Source organism: Mastomys coucha, unplaced genomic scaffold, assembly GCF_008632895.1.
Source record: "Mastomys coucha isolate ucsf_1 unplaced genomic scaffold, UCSF_Mcou_1 pScaffold22, whole genome shotgun sequence".
Classification (NCBI taxonomy): Eukaryota; Metazoa; Chordata; class Mammalia; order Rodentia; family Muridae; genus Mastomys; species Mastomys coucha.
In genome coordinates this window covers 243,394,992-243,413,206 of record NW_022196905.1, presented here as the reverse complement: position 1 = coordinate 243,413,206, position 18,215 = coordinate 243,394,992, and the positions used below count along the sequence as shown (strand labels likewise).

Here is an 18,215-nt window from a genome sequence, read left to right as displayed (position 1 = left end):
AGCCAAGAAAGGAATATCATGGGACTGAAATTCTTCCTACTTTGTGCATCATCACCCACACAGCCATTAGCCACATTTGAAACTATTTATTTAGTGATCCTATAATCCAGGCTGCTTTGGGCCCTTAAACTAGGCCCTCACTGCACCAGGCATGGGGCCACGCAGCGTAACAGAGCCAACCAGCGCCCAGCAGCCTCCGGCCACAGTAAGGATGCTATAACCTTTTCATCTGCCGCCGCTCCTGTCGGCGCTGCCGTTTTTCATTGACCTCTGGTGCCGGGGCTCCACTATCTGCTGTGAACCAGGGGCCCAGCACATTTACCCACAAGAGGTAAAGGGCCCGGCCTGGAGCCTAGGAAAGAAAAGACAACGTGAAGCCACTTGCAAAGACTGGCAGGAAATGGGGAGGGTTAAGTTCCCTCTCTCAGGAGGTTCAACCCTCCGGCCCACGTACCAGAAGCCAGAAGGACCAGATGTAGAGGGAGAAGCAGCTGAGCACCTGAACAATGGCTGTCAGTAGGATCACATCCTTAAGGTGCCTGTGGATAAAGGGAAGGCTGCCAAGGATAGTAGATTGGCCCTAGGTCTGCCCCTTCCATACAGTTTAGTTGTGATCTTGGGCTGTGTGGGCCCCAGCGCCCCAGCCCTGGGGCCGCTCACCTGAGCTGGCGATGGGGGACACTCACTCTGCCATGCCCTGCTCCATGTTGAGGTCCATGCCACCATCCATCAAGGACCCATCCTCAGAGAAGGATGCCCGAGCCATCGAGCTCATAGAGTGGTAGCTGGCCCCATACACTGCCAAGCTAAAGCCCAGGGCTGTCTGTAGAACAAAGGTAAGAATATCACAGGCTGGCCAGTGACCCTCTGCTAGTACTTCTTTCCCAGGATGAGAATACTTACCCAGGCCCAGAATGAGGCAGACGAATAGAAGAGAACCAAGGTCACAAGGCAGTAGATGGCCTGCAAGCAAACACAGGATCAGGCTGGGCCTGAAAGACACCCCACCCCAACCCAAATTATGGGCTTTCCTCAACCCTGACGGAGAATTGGGCCAGACTAGGAAGAAGAAACCAGGTGGTGGAAGACCTCTGCTTTCTGAGTCAGACAACTTTTAAACCCATGTCAGTCCAGGAAGAGAAGCCTTAGTATAACAGGGATAAGCTTGGTATGGCCTTTGTAACAGCTGAGTTAGTTAAACTCAACTGGGACTTTTATTTATTTATTTATTTACTTAATTATATTGTTGTTTTGCTTTGTTTTCCCTTCATTTCTTCATGTTTTGCTTCTACTTCTAGTTCCTATTTCTTCTGTGCCTGGCTACTTTTGTTTGTTTGTTTGTTTTTCAAGACAGGGTTTCCCTGTATAGCCCTGGCTGTCCTGGAACTCACTCTGTAGACCAGGCTGGCCTGGAACTCAGAAATCCGCCTGCCTCTGCCTCCCAAGTACTGGGATTAAAGGTGTGCACTACCACCGCCCAGTGCCTGGCTACCTTTTTAAAGAAACTGGTTTAAAATACATTTTATGTGTATGAGTGCTTTTGCCTGCAGTGTATGCATGTACACCATGTGTCCAACACTGTGCCTGGTACTGCAGAGGTCACAAGAGGGCATTGGATCCACTCAATCAGAAAGTTTCGAGCTACCATGTGGGTGCTAGGAATGGAACCAAGGTCCGCTGTAAGAGCAACAAGTGCTCTTAACCACTCGGGCCCTGGGTACATTTTTGGGGGGGTTGGAGGGGGTGTTTGCTGGTGATGCTGGTAGAGCCTAGCCACCTGCTCTCATTCTCTTGAATGAGACTTCAGTCTTGCTGTGTTGCTCTGGTTACCCCTGAACACTCTGACCTCAGTCTTCCAAATAGCTAGAAATACAATTATATACCACTATGGGCGGCTTCACTTATTAACTCCACCCCTTTTTTCCTTCTTTCTTTCTTTCTTTTTTTTTGTTTTTTTGAGACAGGGTTTCTCTGTAGCCCTGGCTGTCCTGGAGCTCACTTTGTAGACCAGGCTGGCCTTGAACTCAGAAATCCTCCTGCCTCTGCCTCCCAAGTGCTAGGATTAAAGGCATGCGCCACCACTGCCCAGCTTCTTTCTTTCTTTTTCTTGAGATAGGATTTCTTTGTAGTCCCAAGCTAACTTCAATCTGCCCTGCTTCCTGCCTGAGCCTTCCTAGTGCAAGAATCACAGGCTTGTGACTGCCCGGCTTCATTTCTTTACAACGTTCTCTTTTGGAGCCTTGGCTGTCATTTTCCAGCACTCCTAATCAGATAGGAATGAGAGGGCATAGAAAACACGAGGCAGGTAACTTACATTGGCTCCCAGGATGATCCGAAGGTAAAACTTGAGAGTTTCTTTGTTCTCTTCAAATATCTGCTTCTTCCCTCTTGTACCCACTTTGCCTTTGGGCTGCAGAGGGATGATGAGAGGCCGTCAGAGCTGTTTTGCCTCGGTCCTCCTCACTCCCTGTACCAGCCTAGTTACCTGCAGAGCTTTGTCCGCACCGCAGCTAAGTCTTATCGTGCTTTGTCAAATCTAGCAATCCCTGAGATGCCTACCACTCCCCTAGTCCATCTTCCTACTATAGTTAGGCCATCATCTTTACTGTACCCTCAGTACAGTTATGATCGCCTAGTGCTCACCCCAAAACAATTCAAATTACGTTAGTATCTTCTTTGGCTCTCCTGGTAAGGTTCAGCTTTGGGTTGAGGACCTCTCCGAGAGAACTCCAGCAGAACTTAATGGCGTCCCTCTCCAGCCTCTGGGGTAGTAGTTTAGATCTGGAACTGGCAACTACCCGCGCCCCCGCCCGCCCTAGCCTCCAACACTAGCTCTGGTATAGTGCTGCACTGCCACTCTCCCCGCTCTCCTCGCATCCCGTCTGCTCTAGCACCGTCCATTGGCTGGCGCCCCTCTCTGGCCCAGTTCCTTATGCCTTCGTGCCCTTTTGTCTTTACTTTCCCAACACCGGGAAAGCTTTGCCGGTGTGGACCCCGCCTTGTCCCTTACCGCCATGGTGCGAAGCAAATACCCAGCAGCCACGGACACAAGGGCGAGTAACTGGAACTGCAATCAGTAGACACCACATCGGCAACCCATGCACTTCCGGTACAGACCGAAATCGTCGGATTCTGGGCGGAAGTGGAGTCTATTTCCTTCTCAGGCCCCTCCCCCGAGACGGTAGGACTACACTTCCCAGAAAACCTTGCGTGGGGGCGGAGACGGCGGAGCTGCGATGGCGGACTCGCTGCCTCTGGAGGTGAGAGGAAGCGAGCGGTCCTTCAGGCCTAGGTCGGGGACAGGCCCCGCCTTCGGGGTCCCGAGCTTTGGGGAAAGGCTATCTGACAGCTCGCCCGGCACCTCCCGCCAGGCGGAAACGAGCTGCCCGGCGGATCCCAGGACCTGAAAACTCTGGGTAACGGCCCTCTTTGGGGCCACTTCGACCCCTTCGGTTGGGATACCATCCTCTCTTTACCCATTGGCCTCAGAAGATGGCTGCTCTGTCACCTCGATGAGGACAGACTCTCTGCCCACCCCCTTCGCTTGAGATGGCCGTTCCCTCCCCCTCAGTTCTAGAAGATGTCCGCCCCACCGTCCCTGAAGGGTAATCAATTTTATCCCCATTGGCCCCTTGGAATGGTCGTTCCATTTCCTCCGCCCCTCCCCCACTGCCCTCGCAGTTGGAAATAGACTGCACCCGCCCTTATCAATTCTGGGGATCATACCCGATGTCCTTAATCTAAGACAAGCCTGCTCTTCATTCTAGACCCCTAGTGATGGCTGCCCCTGTATTATTCAACCCCATGGGATGCTTGTTCTTTTAGTCAGGGGCAAGACTACTCTGCCCTCATGGGCAAGGAAATACAGATGCAGGCTTTGTGTCTTGTACCATTTTTTGAAATGGCTTCTCTATCCGTTTTGCCCTGAGGGTTGGCAACCCCCTCTCATTGCCCTACGAAGTCAGGCCCTTTCCTCTCCTTAGCATAGAGCCATCAATGACATCCTATTCCCTTTTGGCCCCAGAAGGTATCTATTCATCCCTGTAAACCCCATGGGTGACCAGTAGTAGTAGTAGTAGTAGTAGTAGTAGTAGTCCTTTGGGGTGGTTTCATGGGATGACCACCCTACCCTTATCTCTACCTCCTTTAATGCTAGAAAGGCATTTATTTCTCAGGTTAATGAATTATGTATGATCATTTCCATTAAGACATGTTTCTCTTTAACATTGCTTCCAGAGTTGCCCATTCAGAAGATAGGTCAGCTACTCTCTTAGTCTAGTCTTCCGTCTTAGCCCCCTAGGGATGGGGGCTTAGTCAGCCCAGTCCCATCCATACTCTTCCTCATGCCTCTCCTCTCTGGCCCTAGTCATTTTCCTCTGAATAATAATCTCCTTTATCTCCCACCCCTTCCCTGAGCAAATCTCTGGTGAAAGTAGAGGCAAAGGACTATCTTTAATCCAGTAAATATTGGGTGAGTACTGCGTATGTACTTAGCATCCAAGAAGAAAGGGAAAAAATACAATGGGGCTAGTAAAGTCACTACAGAAGGCTTCTCAGAAAGAGCCCCACAGACAGGAAAAGAGATTAACATGCTGTGTTGGTTGGGAGGATGGGCTGGGGATGTTCTGGGAGCAGTGGGCCCAACCAGGCATGGGGGTATGGCAGTGTGGACCAAGGAGCAGAGATTTTGTTGTGAGATTACTGGTGAACCCAAAAGGTTTTCATTAGGGGTACTGAAACTGGACTATATATGGATTAACAAGGCTGAACATAAAAGGAAGCTGTGAAAGGAATCTAGCTCTAGGGGATAAAGTTTGGAGCTATTAATATGGTGAGGTTCTATAGGTAGAAATGCTAGTAGCAGCCATCCAGTCCTTGTAAAACTGATCTAGATTGTTTTAAAATACCTTCACTTCTTCAGACACTGAAGCTGAGAGAAGTCTCATGCTTTTCGTGGGAAGTAGTAGAGCTGAGATTTGGGGAGTCTGGGTTATCCTTGTCTGAAACTTCAGATTTGTGAGTAGAAAATGGAAGAACATGAGTCCAAGTGTCACTAGGGACCTCAAGTTGGGAGTACAGTAGGCATTAAAGGGTAAAGTTGGACTGAGGGCAAATACCACTTTCGGTTGAGATTAAGGTTGAGAACTATTTGAGTAGAGGACCCCAGAGACAATTGGCGGTACTAGACTAATGCTTGTTTAATATGACAATGTAAAGCTATTAAATTGTTGAGTATTCTTTTTTTTTTTTTTTTTTTTTTTTAAGATTTATTTATTATATGTAAGTACACTGTAGCTGTCTTTGGACACCCCAGAAGAGGGTATCAGATCTCATTACGGATGGTTGTGAGCCACCATGTGGTTGCTGGGATCTGAACTCAGAACCTTTGGAAGAGCAGTCAGTACTCTTAAACCTGCTGAGCCATCTCTCTAGCTCTTGTTGAGTATTTTTATACAAGTAAACTGAAAAATCAAAAGATTTAACATTGGGAGTCATGGAAAATCCAGAAGTAGGACAGTTAGTATGGTAAAAGCCTAGAAAACATTGTCATAGAACTTGACAAGGGTAGATTCTAGAATAAAAGGGCAGTTAATAGGAAGTTGTCTCTGGCCTCCCAAGTGACCCCTTTCCCACTTTAGACAGTGCCACCAACCTCACACCTATAGACTCATAGAGTGCAGTTGGAGGCAAGAGTTGAATCTCCCAAATTTGTTATGTTATCCTACCTTAAGCTGGCTGAGAAAACAAGCTGATAATGGAGAAGATGGGAAAAGAGTAGGGGTCCCAAAGTTGGTCATCATGGCTCACACTCACAATTCTATCACATGAGATGTTCTAGCTAAGGCAGGAGAATGGAATGTGCCAGATGGAAGCCAGGCACATAGCGAGTTCCAGGATAGCCTAGGTTACATAGTGAAACCTTGTCTAAATGAAAAAGTGACTTGTGTTCTAGATGTGTGGAAAATGCTATTTTGTAATTTCCCACAAGAACCTATTTAAATCTCACAACAGTTGCCATTTTACAGACAAGATAAACCAGGCTCAAGGAAGTCAGCTAACCAAGGGGGAACTTGGACTAGATGTGTGTAGCCCAGTGCTCAGGCTTTTTCTACTAAACTGGGTATGAATTTTGATCATTACTTTGTACAAACCTGTTCTCAGAAGTGGCTCATGATAGGTTCATTCTCACGAGGTATGCTTCCAAGCTGGAGAAAGGAAATTAATACTTCATGAAGCTTTGGATCCAAGATAGACTAGAAACTAGTGCTCTGATGTCCTCAGACCGGGGGTCGGGGGGTGGGGGGGGGTGGGGGGGTCGGGGGAAGGTTCTAAAGCCCTTCTGGTTCTTACAGCTTTCAAACACCTTATCTTTTCCCCTCAGATGCTCACTTATATCCTGAGCTTCCTACCTCTGTCAGATCAGAAAGAGGCCTCCCTTGTGAGTCGGGCCTGGTACTGTGCAGCCCAGAATGCCCTTCGGGAGGTAAGGTGTCCACCTCACTTGGTCCATCCTTACTTATCTCTCTCTTCTCCCTCTCATGGCCCTGCTTATCTGTCATCTGTCCATCTATCCATATATATTTATACATTCATACATACTAGTCTCAGGGTACAGAGCTTGGGTGCACAGGTGAATAAAACCTCATCCCCCTAAGGAACACATTGTTCAGTAAAGGAAAGTAACAGCATGATACCATGTGTTCAGTGCCATATCACTCAATGAAAGCATGGAACCCAGACAAGGGCACCAAGATGAGACCATGCTGTGGCATCAGGGCAGGCCTGAGAGATAGGATGGGAACACATGTCACTCTTTCTAGAACTGGCATCAAAGTGTGGAAATTCCAAATAACTGGATTAAGTTTTGTGTGCGGAATGTGGTAGGAGAAGAGACAAGAATTAAGACTGCAAGGTGGCAGATGTGCCGGGCAGCAGAGCTTGGGCTTTCTTCCAGTTACTACTGTGGGGCCTTAAAGAAATGATAAGACAGGGCTGGAGAGGTGGCTCAGTGCTTAAGAGCACTGACTACACTTCCAGAGGTCCTGAGTTCAATTCCCAGGAACCACATGGTGGCTCACAACCATCTGTAATGTGGATCCAGTGCCCTTCTCTGCTGTGTCTAGTGAGGACAGTGTACTCATATACATAAAATAAATAAGTCTTTAATAAAAGAAAAGGTAAGACAGGCAAGGACAGTGTGATCTGTGTCTTAGAACTCCATAGCGCAGAATGGACTAGAGGGGAAAATAGAGGCTGGGGAGGCAGCCCAGCCAGGAGGGCGACACAGGCATCTGTAGTATTTGAAAGGCAAGCAATGACCTTGTATTAATTTTGATTTAATTAACTTTGATTTAGTTATCAGTGAGATTATTATTTTTTCTCATTAGCTATTTGTGTTCTTTATTTACTTAACTGGTAGGGTCTTAGTAATTTGCTTTTATGAATTTTTTACATATTAAAAGTAAATTCTTTAGCTGGGTAATGGTGGTGCATGCTTTACTCCCAGCACTCAGGAGGCAGAGGCAGGCGGATCTCTGAGTTCAAGGCCAGCCTGGTCTACAGAACAAGTTCCAGGACAGCCAGGACTACACAGAGAAAAAACCCTGTCTCAAATAAAAAAACAGAAAAACAAAACAAAAGATTAATTCTTTATGTATTTGTTAAAATATATTCCTATTTGCTCTGTCATTTTATTTGTAGATAGCTGTTTTCATATATGAGATACAATATTAAGCTTCTATGTTGCTGATTCCTTTCTTTTTCTTCATTGATTATTTAAAGGTCCCTTGCCCGCCAGCAATTTCATCAATGCATGCTCATATTTTTATTCCTTTAAAGAATAGAACTGATTTTTAGAGTAGTGATTGGTTCAATAAAAATAAAATTTCTGTTTTATGGTTTTAATGTTTTGTTTTCTTTTTTTAATTCAATTGGGGGAGGGGATTAGTGTTTCACAACGTAGCCCAGGTTAGCCATGAACTCAGCAATCTACAAGCCTCAGATTCTAAGTACTCAGATTATAGACATGAGCCACCAGGCCTAGATTGGCTTTAACTTTTATTGGTGCAAATTATGTTTCATTCATGAAACTTTAATTTATATGATAAAGTATGAAGTTGATCTGTTTGGTTTTCAGATAGCTCCTAGATAGATAATTTGTATCTATCCTTCCCTGTTAGGTTGTAAACCTCCTCTGTTACATATGAAATGTATATATGTGAGTAGAGCCTGTCGTTGGATTGTCTATCTGGTGTCATGGATCTTAATGTCTAAAGAAATTTTAGTGGACTGTTGAAAAATTTAAAGTGTGAGATATCCAGATGCCAAGATTCAGTTGATAATTGACTGTATGAGACATTCAAGGGAAGGTGTGGGCACCAAATCCAGACTCTGCGTCACTGGAGCAGGGGAAGTGTGAGGAGTGTGGCTCAGTGGTGGAGGCTGGCATGGATGATGCCCTGGGCTTTAGTTGAACTCAGCTGGGAAAAATGGAAACTGGAAAAGCTCCAAGTCTGAGTAGCTCCCCCTCAGGGAAAACTGTAAGGAGCAGAGGACCAGCAGACCCAGCCTGGAGAGCATTTACACCGCTGAGAGGATCATTAACGATACAGAGTCCCATAGAGAGGCTGGCAACATGAAGCTCACGGGCTTGAGCTATCCTGCTGAGTGTGGCAGCACATGCCTGTACTCTCAGCCCGGGGAAGGAGAGGCAGGCAGGCCCGGGGTTGAAGGAGTATCACCATGCCCAGTGGGGTGTGCTTAGCACATGAGGAGATGGAGCAGAGGGACGCTGGGCAGTAAGAGGGAGGGTAACTTGGAGCAAGGGGGTTAAGCTGGTAGGAGGAGAAGCATATTCAGAGATAGATGGTGGGTTCAGAATTGGACATTTTTTTATCAGGGTTTCTAAGAGAGTGGCATGAAGCAGTTAATCTCTAATGTCTGTTTAAGAAAATAAAATGGATCAGAAAATATCTGGGCCAGGCATGGAGGCATATGTCTGTAATCTCAGCACTTGGGAGACTCAGGCAGAAAGATTGCAAGTTAAGAGTTCAACCTGGGCAAGATTCTGTTTCCTGAAACAACAAAAAGAAAGGAAGATAGGACTGGAGAGATGGTTCAGTAGAGTGGGTAAAAGTGCTTGGTGTGAAAGTATGAGGAGCTGAGTTCAAATCCCTAACACCCACATAATCCACTCCCGTGACCCCAATGCTGTGATAGCAGAGATAAGAGAACCAATGGGGTTGCTGGCTGCCAGCCTAGCTCCAGGTTCAGTGAGAGACCCTGTCTCCAGGGAATAGAGCATGGCATGTAATGGCCTCCCCTGACTCTCACATGTATCCTCACTTACTTGTGCACTTAGACCACACTCATCCACCACAGAAAGGAAAGGAAAGCTGTATTGTTCCATAGGATGAAGTACAGTGTAACCAAGCACTTGGGAGAGGACAAAGATTGTACTTGTGTGTGTGTTGTCAGGTAGAACCTACTCATCTGTGGTCTGGGTATGTCTATGACTCCAGAGAGACCAGTGAAAAGCAGGTTAAAGAGCGATAGGAGAGCCAGTGGCTCTAGTGGATGTAATGACAAAGTTAATGGCTCCAGCCCTTCCCATCTATGAGATGTAAAGCTCCTACTGGTGGTGACTTGCAAGAGGGGAACTTTGACCAGGAGTGAGTGATTCTGTCAGGAAGGAGTAAACAAAGGAGGCAGAGGGGAGTAAGTGGCCAGTCAGTGGAGGAATGTCCTCTTGTGTTTCTCAGGGAAAAACTAGAAAAAGAAAACTTGGAGAGGTAAGAAAAGGTGCTATCACACTCAGGAGACTGAGGCAGGAGGATTGCTTTGAGGACAAGGCCATCTTGGGCTTCATAGTGAATTTAAGGTCAACTTGAACTGCATAGTCAGACTCTTCCCCCATAAAAACACTAAAGGAAGAATCAATAGAAAGACAAAACCGGTGGGATTCCCAGAGATGAAGTGCGACAGCTTAGCAAGCCAGAGGAAAGGACTTTCAAAACCAAAAGTCTAGGAACTGGTGGTAGGAGCCAGCTAGCAAACAGGGAGGAGATTCCTGGTGGCTTCAGTTGCTTTTGGAGCAGAACAGACGATTTCTTTTTTTTTTTTTTTTTTTTAAAGATTTTTATTTATTATATATAAGTACACTGTAGCTGTCTTCAGACACTCCAGAAGAGGGAGTCTGATCTCGTTAAGGGTGGTTGTGTGCCACCATGTGGTTGCTGGGATTTGAACTCAGGACCTTCAGAAGAGCAGTCAGTGCTCTTAACCACTGAGCCATCTCTCCAGCCCCAGAACAGACAATTTCTAAGAAGGCTAGGTACAGAGAAGCTTTTGCAGCAGGCTCAGAGCAGGAGAAAAGGGTAGACATGTCAGGAAAGGAGACATGAAGGAAGTGGGATAGGGAAAGCTTAGCTTCCTCAGCAGTATTCTGTTATCTCCAGCACAGACCACAAGTAGGCAGCTGGTTTTGTTATCTACAGCTAGGCAGGAAGAGTGGGCACAGCAGCATGAGGGAGGACTACAAGCCCTCCGTAAAGAGAAGTCTCAGAGACCAGCAAGTCTCAGGGCAGAGGGAGTGGTAGGCTCCTGGGTAGAGGTGAGATGGGATAGGAAGAGCAAGGAGGAAGGAAGAGGAGGCTAGGGTTCATGGCCAAGATCTTAGTGGCTACTGTTGTAGAACTGGCATTGCTATCTTGGAACTCCTGATCATGTTGACAAAGACCCTGCTAGGCCAAGAACAGTGGAAGGTCAAGCTATAGGTATACAAACATCTAAGGCACTACTTATATGTCACCATTATTATATCCTAGAGAGTAGTCTACAGAGCCTGCCCTCTAAGACCCAGATGTAGGCAGGTAGAGCAGGAGGCAGTTCCATAAGCCACTGGTACCATGAAAGATAGTAGCCAACTAAGGCAAAGCTGGAACTAAATCATGCCAAGCCAGGGTAGGATACATGGACCTATATGACTTCTGACCCCTCCAATCTTCCCTGTCTTGTGTATTTAATCCTAATGCACCCCAAATAATAAAACAGGAAGGGGTAGTGCCCCCCCCCACATGCTCCCAAATTCTGCCTACTGCTCTAGAAGTCCTGGGTGGCTACCATTGGATTGGTGCCCTGGAAGTTCTGGGCAGCCACCATTGGATTGGTCAATATGGAGCATAGTCTCCCCACTGCTGTCCTCCTGCTCAGAGTACTTAACTCCTCCAGAAACCAGGACTTCTGAGCACCAGGGCTGTATTTCACTGCAGTTTTCTGGATGGGAAGCAGGTACCTTAGCTTTTGGATTCCCGAACCAAGCAGATGGGCGCATTCTTCTATTAGAGGACCCTCAAAACTTGTACACACTCTCTGTGTGTGAGACCTCTCTCTCACTGTGAGACCTCTCTAGGTACTGAGTCCTGCCCTCCGACAATCAACAGGTACTTGTCATTCTTAAAAGTGGACATTTCCAAAGCAACTTCAATTGCTCATAAGATGCTAACATGGGGAAAGGAGGCCAGGGCTTACTTGTCATTTGTGGGTGGAGTGGCTGAGACTAGAGCAGGTACCCTTCTAATCCTCCCTCAAGCCTCTAAAAGCAGTTTCTTAGGGCCTGGAAAAGCTGAAGCCCAGAACCCAGGAACTCTTAAAAGTCTGCCCCTTCGCCTCCTCCTATTCTCTGCAGCTGACTTCAGGAGCAGGTTGACCATTGTATAAAGTGCTCTAGGTTGCCTGGCCTGGCTAAGAGTAACAGGGGTCAGGGGTCACTGGGAATGTGGTTCAGTTGGTTGAGTACTTACCTAGTAAAAAGTCCCAGTATTACATAAAACTAAGAGTACTGATGCATGCCTATAACCCCAGCACTTGGGAAGTGAAAGCTAAGCTAAGTTTAAGGTCATCTCCTACTACATAACAAGTTCAAGGACAGCCTGAGCTATGTGAGACCTCATCTCAAAACAATTTGAAACAAAGCAAAACAGAAAAACCAGCAGGGACCAGGTATGGTCTCAAATGTCCTCTCTCCCCAAGAAGCTGGGAACCCTGTGTTCCAGACCCTGCCTATTTGTCTTATGTCTGCCAACTGTGGACTGTGCCCTGGGGTGATTGCCAGTGCCCTCTCTTGGCTGTTTGTCCATCTTGTTCACAGAGAGGTAGTTTAAAATGGCCGAACATTCCTGGCTGCTTAAGCTCTCAGGAAGGGAAGGCAGCTGAGCTCCTTTGTGCTTGTAAGCTGTTAGCGCAGAGTGGCTCTTAGGTTTTAAGCTACATGAGTGGTGGGGGTGTGCGCTGCCTGGGCAGCTGAGCTGCTCATAGCTCCTCCAGCTCTGGTTTACTCGGCATTAGACTGATTCACATGGTGTGCAGGGCTTCTCAGTGGCTTTCTGTAGCCTCCCTTCTCTGAATTTTTCATCTCCTCCCCCAGCTTGTCACCCTGGGAACTTTCCCTAGCTCTCCTTAAATTTGAGAGTGGGACCTGTGACCTGTGGTGAGTGCTCATCTTCAGGGAGCAGGGAAAACCCACAGTCTAGCAGTGGGCTCAGAAAGGGGATCCGGGCCAGCTTCTGGTTGCTCTGAGGAAGACCAGGAGGATGGCCCCTGGTTTTTTCCTTTTTTTGAGACAGGGTTTCATGTAGCCCAGCCATGTCTCAACCTGATATGTATCCAAAAATGACCAAAAACTTCTAATTCTCCTGCCTCTAACCCTCAAATACTGGGATTATAGGAATCTATCACTATGCCTGGTTTCTGTAATACAAGGTATCGAATCTAGGGCTTTGTGCTTGACCACCATCTGTTCTACCAATTGAGTTACATTCTCAACTCCCAGTTCCTGGCTCTTCCTTAAAGGTGGCTGTTTCTGCTAAGGAAGAAGCCAGCTGTTCCCCTTACCTCAGGATGGGTTGTGTGGGCTGGGAGGGCACTGCTAAGATCTGCAGGACTGACTGCTGCTCATCGTTGCTGCCTTTTCCACTCCCTGCTTGTTGTTCTGGGTGTTCTGTGGTTACTGACAAAGGGAAGTGTTTTCCAGAGCTTAGCTTTCCTGCATCAGAACCATGTTGATAGAACTAATGCCTTCTTAAGGAACCACTTTCCTGCTACCTAGGCAACAGGTAGGGAGATTGGACTAGGTGATTTTTTTTCCCCCTGAAGATTCAACTCAGCTTCACATGTGCTAGATAAATACTCTACTCCTGAGCTGCATCCCCAAGCCAGTGGATAGGATTTTGGAAGTCCAGCTGTTCTTTCTCCCACTATAGATCAATTCCATGCAAATTGTACTGACTTCCCCTTAACTCCTTTTGGTGTGAAATCAGGGAAGGTTCTATGAAACTATTTCCCTTAGTTGGGTCCTCCCAAACGCCTGCCTAAGCCATCGTATTGCCACATCTTAAACCTGAGCTGAACTCCTGTGTGGTATCCAACTCCAAACATGAGCTCTTTGTTCTCTTCTAAGCAAGTCCAGCTCAATGTTCTTGGCTTGTCTGGGGTTTATCCTAGGTCCTGCCCCATTCAGAGATGTGATACAGGTATTCCAGGCAGCTACATATGTTCGAATTCACACATGCATATGCAGGCAGACTTCTGCTTACACTACTTGCAAATATTCATGCCACTGGGGCCACCGGGAGACTAGGCTCAGTGCTAATTCCACTTGTATTCCAGAGTGATCCAGTGCCCTGGTACCTGGATCCCAAGATGAGTGACATCTGCTGCCCTTCTGCCTTCCAGTTCGCTCAGTGCTGTTTCTATGCTCTCTAGAGAGTTGGGGAAGCTGGTTGCTAATGCCAAGATCCCAGCTGGGTTCATGGACGAAAGAGTGTGATCCAGCATCCTTTGTCCTCCCACCCCATAAAGACATCACTGGTGTCCTGTGAGGTCACAGCTCTCCCGTGCTCAGTTAGATCATTTCCCACACTATCCTTTTCCCTTGGTGGGCATCTAGCATGGCCCGCTGCCCAACTTCCTGCTAGCGTAGTCATTTTCTTCCAAATGCCAGCATAATTTGGCTTCCTGCTTCCTGCTTCCTGCTTTGTTTCTCTTCCCAGTTCCCGTTTCCTGCGTACACCCTCCTCAGCTACACATGACACACATACCAGGGTTGGGTGCTCATTGTAGAAGGGCCTTTCTTGACTGTCTTCAACCTCTGAGAAATCTAACCTCAGGCTTGCTGCTACCCTGTAGACAAATGTACGCTACAACATTCCTGTGTCCTCTGCCTCACTCTCAGCCATCAAGAGTTTGGGCCTAAGAGGCATTTCATGCATCAGCTTGACCAATCTGGATGGCTCGCCAGCTTCGCACCAGGTACTGCAGTCTGTTGCTTACCACTTAGGCCCACACCTGCAAAGCTTATGCCTGGGTGGAGGCAGCCCCACAGAGGCGTCCTTCTTGGCCCTGATCCTGGGATGCCCAGTCCTTCGCACACTTGATCTCAGTGGCTGCAACAGTCTCTTCACATCAGGCACTCTGCTGGCTCAGCCTGAGACAGTGCAGTGTGTCCGAAAGGCATTGAGTGGCCTTCGTGATCTTAAACTGGCTGGCCTGCGTGACCTGACTGACCTCAGCTTCAACCATCTCAGTGGTTGTTTCCCCAGCCTGGAGCGTCTCTCGTTGGCTTACTGCCATCTTACCTTTGAGTTGGGCCCAACCTGGGGCTCCGTCAGCCCCCAGGTTTCCTCTCCCTCCCAGCTTTCCTTCCACAACTTGCTACAGTTCATCAAAGAAAGAGCTGGTACACTGCGTGCCCTAGACCTCAGTGGTACTGGCTTGCCACCTGAGGCCCTACAAGCCCTGGGCCAAGTGACTGGATTGAAGTTGGAGGAGCTGAATTTACACAGCTGTAGAGACCTCTCCTCAGAGGCGGTGGCCACCCTGTGCCGCCAGCAGCCTGGTCTTACTTCCCTGGACCTTAGTGGCTGCTCAGACCTGACCGATGGGGCACTCTTGGCTGTGAGCCGAGGCCTACACCACCTGCGGCACTTGAGTCTGAAGAAACTGCAGAGACTGACGGATGCAGGGTGTGCAGCCCTAGGGGCCCTGCATGAGTTGCAGAGCCTAGACATGGCTGAATGCTGTCTGGTGAGCGGTCGGGAACTGGCCCAGGTCCTAGGCTCAGTTCGCAGAGCTCCACCTGCACTGACTTCCCTCAGGCTGGCTTTCTGCTCTTCACTGAAGGTGAGCTCCTTTCCCTCCCTTGTGCTTAGGGCACCTGGGCTAGATGGGCCAATGCCCCAGAGAGAGGCCACCTAGTGCCTGCCTCCCAAACATAGTAGTTAGGGATGAATGTGAGACATGGTTTAGAAGAGAACAGGAGCTTAGACAGATGGCAAGTGCCTTCACAGCCCTCAATGGCCAGGTTCATGAAGTGATCCTACACCGTCTGTGAGTGCTGGATGGAGGAAGCCTAGAAAGAGTGAGTGACTGGAAACTCACCACTAGCCCTAGCACAGGGGGCTTCTAGAAGCAGCCAATCTCTGAGTTCAAGGCCAACCTGGTCTACAAAGAATTTCCAAGTCAGCCAGGGCTAGTCAGAGAACTCCTCACCCAAAACATAGGTGTTCTATTGTATTGTACCAAAGAAGATGTTCAGCGGGCAGGGCTTTGGGGTGGGTAATATCACTTGAGAACTGCAGGGTCACCTCTTGGCTGAAGTCAGATCCTTTATAGGACTCAGCATTGCTCTATGGGTAGCATTCCTGTCTGAGAATATCAGTTGGTCCGTCTTGTGTGGGTTATCCCTTTAACCTATTACTATGACAAGAACATGCCAGGCTTAAGTCCTATGTCAACTTCATTTCATGGAAAGCACTTTCCCCCCTAACCACTCCTTGGCCACCAATTTCTCTTAGTGTTCTCCTGCCTCCACAGGTCCCTCTGAATCTGCACCCAGCTCCTCTGCTCTGCATTTAGCTCCTGCTGTCCCCAGCTTCTCATGGTGGTGGCAGCGCTAACACTTGAGGTTCAGATTCTACAGGAAACACATCTGATTGGTTCACCTTTCCCCTCCTGCTCCACTGGGCTGTGGTTAGATTGCTGCCTCAGCACATCCTTTCAACAAGGCTAGAGCAAGGGAGAGCTGGTGCCTTAAATTATCTGTCCACATTCTTTCTTGTACCACCCACCCATAGTTTGTCTTTCTGGGACTCCCCCGCTTCACAGCCCACCCTATGCACTCCAGACTTTCACACCCAGTACAGGAACCACGTTGCTTCTCTCTTTGGGCCCTCTGGCTGAGGAACCTTACCAGACCTTGCTGGTGACCCTTGCCAAGCTTGGAGGCACAGCTGCTGTTTCTAACCTTCTGTCCTCCTCCCAGGATGCCTCAGTTCTCTCCATGATCCCAGCATTGGGCCCAAGCCTCAAGGTGCTAGATTTGTCCTCCTGTGTGGCCCTCACCAACCAGACCATGCAGGCCATCTGCACCTACCTTATTCACCTGTCAGTCCTGCGCCTGGCTTGGTGCAAGGAGCTCCAGGACTGGGGGCTTTTGGGGTTGAAGGAGCCAAGTGATGAGCCTGTGCTAAATCCCCAGGTATGAGATCCTTAAAGTTAGGGAGGGTGTGGTGACCCAATCTGCCCTTGTGCATGACCCGAATCTTTGGCAAAACTTAAGAAGAACCTGAGAAGCAGGGGTTTCTTCCCACAGCTACACCAAGAGGTGGAAAATCAGGCTCCCGACCCTCAGGAGCCCAGTTCCGAGCCACAGGGCTCCTCCCTGCTCATGCTTCAGGCCCTGCAGGAGTTGGACCTCACAGCCTGCAGTAAGCTGACTGATGCCAGTTTGGCAAAGGTGTGACTAAACTGAGGACATTAGGGCTGGTGCTAGGGGATCGGGCCCCTACTTTGTGCTTGGAGTCCCTTTCTCTTTGGTTTCTGGTACAATCAAGGAACCTGGAAGGGGCCCAGGCTTTGGAGCCCAGTGCCATTCTATATCCATATTCTTGCAGGTGCTCCAGTTCCCTCAGCTGAGGCAGTTATCATTGAGCCTGTTGCCAGCTTTCACAGACACGGGCTTGGTGGCTGTGGCTAGGGGCTGTCCTAGCCTGGAGCGCTTGACATTGAGTCACTGCAGCCACCTCAGTGACGAGGGATGGGCCCAGGCAGCCAGGTTGTGGCCAAGGCTGCAGCATCTCAATCTGTCCAGCTGCAGTCAGCTCACAGAGCAGTAAGTGTTTGATGGCATTGAGCAGGAGGAACCACAATCCATGGGCTGGGCTCTGGTCTCACACTGGGTCAGGCACTCATCCTGTGGCCTCCTTGCAGAACTCTGGATACCATTGGGCAGGCATGCAGGCAGCTTCGAGTGTTGGACATAGCCATGTGTCCTGGTATCAACATGGCAGCCGTCAAACATTTTCAAGCACAGCTGCCTCAGGTGACGTGTATCCAGTCTCGCTTTGTGGGAGGGGCTGACCTGACCCTGACACTTTGAGGCCAGGTCAGTAACTAGCCTTGAAGCTTATCTTCCCTCACCAATATAGTCCTAGCCCAGGCCTGTGCACCTGAGTTTGTCATAGTGCCTCCTGCCTTCCCCTGTTCTAGAACCTTTTCTAAGACTCTGGATGGAACCAATCCAAGGTTCTTGCAGCATCAGTGTACCCCACAGATGGCAGCAAACTGCTGCTGTGGGCCCTCTAAGGTCAGATCCACAGGTGAGCTAGACCTGGTGCTGGGGATGGCTAGACTCTGTGCCCCCTGCCAGCCATTTACTCAGACCTAAAGCCTTTGTTCTGCCTGCTCCCAGGGGTCTCTTAGGGGTCTCTTCCAACCCTCCTGAGCTTTAGCAGCCAACCACCAACTTCATTGTAAACCCAAACAAGATTAAAAATTCCAGATCTTAAGTTTTTCTCTGATGTTTTCAGAATAAGGGGTCCTGGCTTCTTCTCCATGGGAGATTTTGGAGGCCTTCCCAGCACTTCCCCCTTTTCTCTACCCCTTGGCATGCCCTGCTGCAGAGACACTGGTCCTGACCAGACCTGGGAGTAATTGTTCACCAGATTCATGTGCTGTCTTGGGATAGGATAAAGAGAACGACAGCATGTCTGAGTAGGAGCATCCTATGTGGCCATGAAGTCCAAGCACTGAACCATGCCAATGACTTCCAAGTAGCAGCTCTGAGGTAGTCTTATCCAGTTGTCCTCTGTGTATCTCCATACTGTGTCTTTCTGTTTTATCAGTTCTAAAAGCAGCTAGGCCATGCTTCATGTTGAGAT

General features: G+C 48.5%; 2 protein-coding genes across 10 annotated transcripts; one reads left to right on the top strand and one right to left on the bottom strand.

The window, feature by feature from the left end:
• Nucleotides 1-70: 70 nt before the first annotated feature.
• On the bottom strand, nucleotides 71-5,814 carry Tmem208 (transmembrane protein 208). Of its 2 annotated transcripts, XM_031341166.1 has the most exons (7): nucleotides 5,727-5,814; nucleotides 3,011-3,254; nucleotides 2,315-2,410; nucleotides 904-963; nucleotides 687-823; nucleotides 455-539; nucleotides 71-352 (listed from the first exon to the last, which is right to left on the bottom strand). In XM_031341166.1, the coding sequence occupies exons 2-7, from the start codon at nucleotides 3,014-3,016 to the stop codon at nucleotides 215-217; spliced, it is 522 nt and encodes a 173-aa protein (XP_031197026.1). In that variant the 5' UTR covers nucleotides 3,017-3,254; nucleotides 5,727-5,814; the 3' UTR covers nucleotides 71-214. The 2 variants fall into 2 exon arrangements, with proteins under 2 accessions (XP_031197026.1, XP_031197025.1); XM_031341165.1 differs by lacking the exon at nucleotides 3,011-3,254.
• Nucleotides 3,139-17,503, top strand: Lrrc29 (leucine rich repeat containing 29). 8 transcript variants are annotated; one of them, XM_031341151.1, is made up of 8 exons: nucleotides 3,225-3,260; nucleotides 4,417-4,471; nucleotides 6,383-6,484; nucleotides 14,185-15,177; nucleotides 16,319-16,534; nucleotides 16,649-16,792; nucleotides 16,950-17,167; nucleotides 17,266-17,503. In XM_031341151.1, the coding sequence occupies exons 3-8, from the start codon at nucleotides 6,383-6,385 to the stop codon at nucleotides 17,432-17,434; spliced, it is 1,842 nt and encodes a 613-aa protein (XP_031197011.1). In that variant the 5' UTR covers nucleotides 3,225-3,260; nucleotides 4,417-4,471; the 3' UTR covers nucleotides 17,435-17,503. The 8 variants fall into 8 exon arrangements, with proteins under 8 accessions (XP_031197015.1, XP_031197009.1, XP_031197014.1 ...); XM_031341155.1 differs by lacking the exon at nucleotides 4,417-4,471 and having other exon boundaries at nucleotides 3,139-3,260; nucleotides 14,231-15,177; XM_031341149.1 differs by lacking the exon at nucleotides 4,417-4,471 and having other exon boundaries at nucleotides 3,154-3,260.
• Nucleotides 17,504-18,215: the final 712 nt, after the last annotated feature.

Excerpts from the sequence above, each read along its gene's own strand:
- Tmem208 (XM_031341165.1), bottom strand. The coding sequence starts at position 5,801 with ATGATGACCAACTTTGGGACCCCTACTCTTTTCCCATCTTCTCCATTA. Across the intron at positions 2,411-5,726 it reads GTTTTCTCAGCCAGCTTAAG|CCCAAAGGCAAAGTGGGTAC; the intron begins GTAGGATAACAT and ends ATCCCTCTGCAG. Across the intron at positions 353-454 it reads TCTGGTCCTTCTGGCTTCTG|GCTCCAGGCCGGGCCCTTTA; the intron begins GTACGTGGGCCG and ends TTTCTTTCCTAG.
- Lrrc29 (XM_031341149.1), top strand. The coding sequence starts at position 3,237 with ATGGCGGACTCGCTGCCTCTGGAG. Across the intron at positions 15,178-16,318 it reads CTTTCTGCTCTTCACTGAAG|GATGCCTCAGTTCTCTCCAT; the intron begins GTGAGCTCCTTT and ends TCCTCCTCCCAG. Across the intron at positions 17,168-17,265 it reads TGCAGTCAGCTCACAGAGCA|AACTCTGGATACCATTGGGC; the intron begins GTAAGTGTTTGA and ends GCCTCCTTGCAG.